The 8329-nt window shown below is 54.9% G+C and overlaps 1 protein-coding gene across 1 annotated transcript; it reads left to right on the forward strand.

The window, feature by feature from the left end:
• The first annotated feature begins 5778 nt into the window (after positions 1–5778).
• LOC121105173 (alpha-1-antiproteinase 2-like) lies at positions 5779–7712 on the forward strand. The gene is made up of 3 exons (XM_040641245.1): positions 5779–5931; positions 6381–7034; positions 7554–7712. The coding sequence occupies exons 1-3, from the start codon at positions 5779–5781 to the stop codon at positions 7710–7712; spliced, it is 966 nt and encodes a 321-aa protein (XP_040497179.1).
• The last annotated feature ends 617 nt before the right edge of the window (positions 7713–8329 follow it).

Below are 8329 nucleotides of genomic sequence, written 5' to 3' on the forward strand. Positions count from 1 at the left end.
GTTATGGCAGTCAGAAAGTCCTGCCAGACCCCCAGCCTGGGGAGCCAGCTCTGGGACTCACAGGAATGTGCTCATCTCTGTGGGAGAAGGACTGCCCCATTCCATAAGAACCTAGCATTGCCCTCCTGAGTCATCACAGGGGCTGAGACGTGCGTCTACGCCAACTGGGTTGAGTCATAGGAAATTTACACCTCTTAAGTCAGAATGGCCCCCTGTGTGCAATTCCATGTAGTTCAATATAACGGGTAACAATTCAGCCATCTCCCAGATAAGTCTGATGTCATCCCGATTTCTCTCTGCCTGGACACTTCCAGCCTCCACAAATTCCATTAATGATACAACCAGTGTCAAACACCGGGGAGCGATGCCAGAGTGAGAGCAAGTCCAGACGCTGCAGCGTCCGCTGTGTGACCTGGCGGAAGTCGCCAACCTCTCTGGGCCTTGGCATCTTCATCACCGTTCTAACACCCACATTAGTCGGTGTATGCTTCAAAGCAGGTACTCAAAACAGCTTTTTGAAGGGAGAGCAGAGCCGATTGCCAGTGTAAGGGACATCTGTGGCATTCCACGAGCTCCTCTGTAAGCCAGGCACCCCGAGGGCAAGTCCCATTGTCCCATTTACTCACCCATAGCAGCACTGTGGAGCGGCAAAGGCACCTTGCTCTCATGCGCCCTTTCTCCAGATGGAGAAACGGAGGCTCAGAAAGGCTCCCTGGTCTTGCTCTAGGGTCGGACCAGCTGGTGGCAGAGCGCTGGCTTCAAGGAGGTCCACTTGTTCCTGGAAACATCAGCACACCACCCATCCCTCCCAGACACCACAACAAGATTCCTGCACTGAAGCGCTGGAAATGCTGGGAAGCACGGCCACATGCGAGACACCTGCGTTGCAAACGCTCTGCCCCAGGGGCAGCGGCGATCGCGGGGAGCCCTTTCCACCCGAGGCTAAGAGCTCAGAGCCTTCCAGTAAGCAACCTGCACAACACTGCACACCCCCAATACTGGGGAGGGAAGGGGATACATGCAAAGGCCAGCTGGGACTCCTGGAGCCCAGGGAAAGACCAAGCTGGAAGAACTAAGGGCACGCATCTAAGAGACCATCGTTCCACTTCCAAGGATGGCGGCAGTTACCCTCGTCTGGGCTCTGGGGGCAGAAGCCCAGGTCGGATGAGCTGAAAGTCCCCAGGGAGTTCACGGGCTCCTGAGAACCCACAGGGTCCGTCGTGGGTGGAGGCGAAACATCCAGGCAACCTTGCCGTAGGAGGACAGGAGCGTGGCACCAATCAGCCCGGGCAGCCAGAAGCCTGTTCTTTCAAATGTATTCACTGCCTAGTCTGACCCTCAAAACCAATCCCTGAAGGACACAGGCTACGATTTGGGATGTCCATCCATCTCGATCCTGAGGGCGAATCAACCTCCGGTCCATGCAGGAGCCACCTGTCTGGCCTAAGGCCAGCTGCAGCCCGGCCGCTGAGGGGCTCAGGGCTGGCGAGCATGTATCAGCAACTGGGGGGTGGGGCAGGCAGGGCTGTGTCACGGGGGCCAGGCTAAAGACAGAACAGTCCCACAGGGAAGGCCCTGGCAGAGGCGAGGTCGAAGGCAGAGTACCAGGGACATTTGTTCTTAGAAGTCAAAGCTGCCTTTCCACGACCCGGTGCCCACTGAAATTCACTTCCAAGCGATATGACTCAGGACTTATTTCAAGACTGCTGATCGTGGCAGAGTAAAGAAATCGCTTTGTTTATTTACGCGGATTTCCAATGTCTGTTCTGTTCGCTGTGCTCTCCGTGAAAGGCACACCACGGAATTAAATTACTGCTGCTAACTCTGATTTTTCATCACATTGCGTTCACAGTGTTTCTGGATAACCAGCTGGATTCGCTGAAAGAGGAAGGATGTGTGCATCTTACATGTTACAAGGTCTGTAAACTGCCCTCCCCTCGAAAAAGGTGATTCCAATTTACATTCCCACCGTCAGAACAATCATTTCCTTACTATCATCCATCCAGGAGATTACAACAGGCTCGTTTCAGGAGGTTTCAATACTAAGGACGAGGTCACTCACTTCTCCTACACATAAGGACCACTGTTGTTTCCCCGCTGTGACATGCGTCCCTGTCCAGAGCCCGGTCCGTCCTCCTTGCCTCCACCAGCACCGCCAACCCAAGTGCATTGGCCAGCCCCAGCCGTTCCTGCTTCCAGAAATCGTGGGCATATTTTGCAATAAATTGGACCCACTGTGCTGTGACGGATTTGGGCCCCTCCTCAAGACACCTGACAGCGCACTGGCATCTTTCAGTGCCAGATTCTAGCCAAAAGGTCTGGAGATGTCACCGGAGGGAGCCGGGAGAGGAGGGCAGGCAGAGAGTGCCGACCACCCACGGCATGCAGGTCCTGCTATGAGACTGCTCCCACAGTGCTGCCCCCGCCCCCAGCTCGGGGCTGGCTCTCAGGTTGTGTGTCTGGGGGCCCCCATAGCTGTGCCACAGCTGGCGAGCACTGGGCCACCTCCGCTCAGGGGAGCAGAGCTGCGAACCCGCCAGTAGAATGCTGAGGTCTGTGGGCTGCCAGGCACCACTGCAGAGCCCAGACCTCGGGCCACGTCCTCTAGGACCCAGACCCAGAGGGCAGCGTGTCTGCGGCAGCCCGCCTGGTTGCCGAAGCCACTGAATGCTGCTTTTGGGTGGACGTGGAAAAGTGTGTCTTGCTCCTGCGGTCAAGATAAAAAGACCAGGAAACTGCGGCACTAGGAGCGAACCAAATCTAAACTGCGGGTTCAGACTTGCGTTAATAGTATGGATATTGAGTCCTAGATTGTCACAAGGGTCCCACGGCCGTGCGAGATGTTACTATCGAGGGAACCGGCGGGGTGCAAGGGGGAGAAGGTACATGGGAACTCTCTGTACTTTCTGTGCAATTGTTCTATAACCCGAAAACGGCTCTAAAGAATAAAGTCTTTTTTCAAAAAGAAAAAAAAAAAAAAGGATGGAAATGCCCAAGGCGGTATGACAAAGCACACAGAATTCGAGAATCCCAAGTCAGCCCGGGAAGCAGGGTGGCAGCATGAGCAGGGTTCCGGACCGCACTTGCATCTGAGCCACTCTCAGCTCCCGTCACTGCAAAAGGGGGACAGTGAGACCAAACTCATTCAAAGTTTCCCCTAGAGCTGACGGTGCACAGCGTCTTTTTTCAGCGCTGGTTCTTACCAAATATTAAACCTTAGACTGCGGATTCTGAAAGTAGCAGTTTGCGGGGTTGCCTTCCCCTGCCTCTTGACTCACTGGCAAAAAATTAACAGCGGGGGGAATTACACATATTTGCACATTTGTTCTGGAAGACCTGAGCTGGGAGTCAGTTGACTTGGGATCTTTTCAAGGCTTTATCACAAACAAACGCGCCCTGGGCGCTGGGGAAGTCACCACCCCTCTGTGAGCCTTGCTTTTCTCACCGGTAAAATGGGAGCACTAAGGTCCCTTGCGTCTTGATATTCTGCAAGGTACCCCTCAAGGCAGCCTAATGCTGTTCTTTCCCATGATTCCCCCGTGCGTCGGCCCCTGGCAGGTGCCTGTTACCTCCTTTCTGTGCCTGGACAAACGGACTTTGGAGCCCAAAGGACACAGATTCCATCTCCCAATCTGAAGATTCTCAGGGCTGGGATCTTGGCAGTCACAAGCTGGGTGACATCAGGCAGCCGACATTTCTCAGAGGTCAACCATGTATCAGGCACAATGCGCGGCTCTGGAGGTGTTGTAATTCACTTTCTCCTCTCGACAGTTCTGTGAGGGCAGTATCAAGGCGAAATGACCTCTGGGTCTTGCATGGCCACGGGGCCCCCAGCACCCCTTCTTTCCGCTGACCCTTGTGCCTGCTGGTTCCGCTGGACTAGCCCCTTCAAAGAAGAACCACAAGGCCCTCTGATAATATCAGGCACTTGCCAGCTGCACCCTGGAGCTCCCCACGCTGATTTCCTGCAGCGGGGGTGGCTGTGGGCCCACAGGACTGGGTGTCCCAGCCCCCTGGGACTGCCCTATAAGTAGGGGAAGCCCCGTGAGCCAGTGCGGGACCGCTGCCATACACGTCCAGCCCATCCAGCCTCTGGGGAATCAAGGCATTCTGCTGAGGGAGTCACTTTCCATCAGCCTCCACCTGAGCTGACGCTGGTCAGAAAGGCAGCACCCCTGTGCAAGGATTATTATCTCCGCTTAACAGAGAAGGAAACTGAGGCACAGATAGGCTTGGCTCCAATTTGCCAGGATCAGAATTGTCAGGCAGGCAGCGGAGCCTTCGCTGTTCTGCTCAGCGCCACCAGTGGGGAGGATGGAACCACGCCCTTCAAAGGCTCCCAGCGCATAGTAGGCCCACTATCATGACTCATGCTGGCGGGGGGGGCAGCTGGAGGGTTTCTTACCCCTTCTGCCACCCACCCCAGGCTTAGAAAGTCCCCTTGGAGGGTCCCTTCCATATTCCCCAACATGCTTCTCCAACACGCCTCAGGATCCTTCTCTCTTACCTGGCTCCTTTTCAACTCCAGCCAGAGCCAGAGTCCTTGCCCTTGCCCTTGCCCTGTAGATTCCATGCCCCTCACTCAACTATCTTACTGGAGAAAGCACATGCCCTCTTAGCTTTGCCCCAGAGTCGCCTGCTCCCCAGATTTCCAAAGGATGGCCCATGGTCCCCCCAACTCCCTGGCCCCAGCCCTCCTGCTCAGTGGACCTCGGCCTTGGTCTTGCCATTGGAATTCCTCCTCTGAAACGTTGAGGTGTATTCATTAACTCCTCAGATAACCCTGTGATCTTGTCTGTCACCTCCTCCCCTTTCTTATCCGGGTTCATGGCCCCATCTCCCACTCGTTGGCCCCTTACTTGTAAAGGTTTCGTTTGCGAAACCCACCGCCCTCCTCCCCCAAAGAGCTGATCTCTCAGGCCCCTTCTGGCGTGAGTTTTGACGGCTAGCCCGGCTTCACAATCTCATTTTAAAGAGGAAGCTCAGACAGCTGGGCGCCCAGCTCGGGAGGGATCGAAGTGGGTTAGAACCCAGGTCTGTCCGAAGCTAAACAGTATGCTTTTTTACCATCTCCTTCCCACCCCATCACCCCTCTGCCTCTAGAGGGACCAGCATCTCTGAGACCCCTGCCATCTGAGCTCAGGGCAGGGGCTCGGGTGCTGTCCAAACTAACTGGGTCCAGTGAATGCTGCGGCCCCAGTGAGCAAAGCCAGGACTCCCTGGACCCAGACCTGCTCTGAAATGAGGAAAGTCTGTCCAACTTGGGGCCTCCCAAGTGGGCCACATGCTCTGAACCCCTCCTCCCCCTGCGCAAGGGTACTTTGATCCCAGGGGACAATGGGCAATGTCTCATACCTGGGAGTTGGGAGATTGCTACTGGCATCCAGTTTTGTCTAGGATGCGTCTAAATGTCCTACAATGTCAGGACAGCCCCTCACCGTGTAGACTCTTCCAGCCCAGCATGTCAATGGTACTGAGCTTGAGAGCCCGGCCCCCGGTGCTCAGCCCTCAGAAGCGGCCCTGTTCCCACTGCAGGGAGGGAGGCACTGGGTGAACATTCCCACGTACAGAGCACCGGATCCAAAGCATGCAGACCTGTCTAGTGCCAGCACTGCTTGGCCACCTGTGTGGCCTTGAGAAAGTTCCTGAACTGCTCTCCAAGCCTCAAGTTAACGCCTCTGAGTGCCTTGCGGTTCAGGGCCCGCGGGTGCTTTTGTCAGGCTCACTCCCCAGACCTGGAATGTTGCAGGGTCAGATCATAATCTGCTCCAGGCTCCGATGGCCTACCCTGACGGCTGTAGCAGCTGCGAGGAAATGGGGGATGAAGCGCATGGAGTCCAGGAGAGTCTGGGCCACAGTCGGCCAGGATGGGCTTCTGGCTGTGTGTCACTGGGCAAGATCTTACCCCTTCTGGGCAGCAGCCTCATGTCAGTGGGGGCTGATGGGTTACTATTCCAGATCCAGTCATCCCTACACTTGATCTGACCTGCTTCCTGGGTAATCGTGTGCCTCAGTTTCCCCTTATGTGAAATAGGGGCTGTGACACCTGCACACAGGGCCACGGCAGGGGGTAGGGCAGCCGTCAAGAGTGCAGATGGCCCAGGTCTGTGATTCTGCTCCTGCTACTTTCCTGCTCTGTGATCTTGGGCAGGTGACTTCAATCTCTCTGGCCTTCGGTCTCCTCCTCTGTGAATGGACAATGGTCCTGTGCCCTAGGTCATAGGTCATCACAAGAAGGTAGTGAAATGAGACAGCAAAGTGCCTAGAATGGGGCTCGGCACGTGGTGAGCCCTGTAAAATCTTTGCTATTATTCTGTCCTTCCCAGGGCCGGCACATTGTAGCGGTTTTAGTAAATTCTGGGTGATCCCCTTGGGGTCAGTCAGCAGCCAGGGGACTCACCGTGTGGCCTGACTCGGGCGTGGTGCCCCTCTTCCCTCTCTTGCAGGACCTTGCCATCCTCCATCACCTGGATTCTCCTCCTGCTGGCGGGCTGTGCTGTCAGGTTCCCGGCTCCCTGCATGCATCCAGGCAGGATTCCAACCTCCATCAGCATGTCCCCTTCCCCAGCATAGCCACCAAACTGGCCAACTTTGCCCTCAGCCTGTACCATGAACTGGCCCATCAGTCTAACAACAACATCATCTTCTCCCCAGTGAACATTGGGATGGCCTTTGCTAAGCTCTCCCTGGGGACCAAAGGTGACAGTCGCACCCAGATCTTGCAAGACCTAGATTTTAACTTCAAGGAGACACCTAAGGCCACTGTCCACAAAGGCTTACAGCATTTCCTCCACACCCTCAACCTCTCAGATGGCCAGTTCCAGCTGGCCAGCAGAACTATACTATTCAGTGATAAGAATCGGAAGGAAGTGCATACGTTTTTGGAGGCCGTCATGAAGCTGTCTCACTTCTCCATCAACCTCAGAGACACTGAGGAGGCCACAAAACAGATCAACCAGTATATAGAGAAGGAAACCCAAGGAAAAACTGTGGGTTTGGTCCAAGATCTTGACAAAGACAAAACTCTTGTTCTGGTGAATTACATTTTTTTTCATGGTAAGTTTTACCACCAGTCTGAGCTGGTTCAAAAGGAAACACACAAAAATATTCTTAAACACTTAGTTTGTAAGCTTTCTTTGGCAGTGCGGGATATAGGGCATCGCTTTAGCTGTTATTCACGGTTTCCCACACACAACCACAGTCAGACTTTCCGTGATTAACTAAGGTCAGGTGATGATGGTTGGACAATCAAATCATCACCTTCTCTGCAGGACTTTTCAGAGCCTTTAATGTTCTAGTGTGCCTTGTTGATCCCTACCAGGGAGTGAGGTAAAATAGGCAGTTTTAGCAGAGTGTATGAAGGGAATGGGGTTTCTTGGAACACAATTTCTGAAAACTCCAGTGCAGTGGAAGAGGGACAACTTTCGAGTCAGAAACACCAGGGTTGGAATCCTTCCCCTACCGATTATGAGCTGCTTGACGGGGGGAAAGTCATCACACCACTTTGAGGTTTCCCCTCTGTAATGGGGACATAATGACACCCTTGTGGTCAGGTTTCTGTGAGGACTGAACAAGTTACACAGGACACGGGGCCACAGGCTCACACGGCAGGGGCTCAACTGAACTTGAATCTCAGCCTGGCCTCCTCCCTGAAAGATGGCAATGTGGGGGGCCTGGGGGGCCGCAGAGGGCAATCTAAGGTAGTGGAATAGCCCATGGAGATGGCCTGGATGGGGGGGAGGTGAGAGCGAGGCCAGGGTGGCCTCCTTCACTGTGCTGGCCCTTCGCTCTGGAGACAACAGTGCAACGGAGAGCTTGGGGCCAGAGTCCGCACATCTTAGGTCCCAGCTCTGCTACGGGGCTTCTGGCGGGTCTGGCCCCTTTCCAGCCTCAGTCTCCATCTCTGTCCAATGGCAGAGTTGAGCGCAGGGGTCCCCAGGGCAGCTTCCCACTCTGACTTGCCCAGGCGGTGCTGCTCTCTTGGAGTGGGAGGGTAGGGAGTGGGGGAGGGGCTGCCCAGGGACCTGCATCCCGCATGGTGATCCAGGGAAGCCTTCGAGTGGGGGCGATAGTGAGTCCCTGAATGAGAACCGCCCGCTAATAAGGGGCAGGGAGACTCAGACAGGGAGGTGCCGAGTAGGACTTGGGGAGCTTCCAACCACACCTAATAATTGGCATTAATCATCTCACGCCATCCACAGATACACATAAAACCCAGGTAAAAATGCTTGCTCTGCACACCCAGGTCGGTGCCACGTAGCCTCTGTGATCTAGAAATTCTAGAACCTCCTCTACCTCACTTTAGCCACACGAAGCCCCTCAGTCCCCT

Source organism: Ursus maritimus, unplaced genomic scaffold, assembly GCF_017311325.1.
Source record: "Ursus maritimus isolate PB19 unplaced genomic scaffold, ASM1731132v1 scaffold_25, whole genome shotgun sequence".
Lineage (NCBI taxonomy): Eukaryota > Metazoa > Chordata > Mammalia > Carnivora > Ursidae > Ursus > Ursus maritimus.

Excerpts from the sequence above, each read along its gene's own strand:
- LOC121105173 (XM_040641245.1), top strand. The coding sequence starts at position 5,779 with ATGGCCTACCCTGACGGCTGTAGCAGCTGCGAGGAAATGGGGGATGAA. Across the intron at positions 5,932-6,380 it reads TGGGCAGCAGCCTCATGTCA|TCAGCAGCCAGGGGACTCAC; the intron begins GTGGGGGCTGAT and ends CCTTGGGGTCAG. Across the intron at positions 7,035-7,553 it reads AAGACAAAACTCTTGTTCTG|GTTTCTGTGAGGACTGAACA; the intron begins GTGAATTACATT and ends CCTTGTGGTCAG.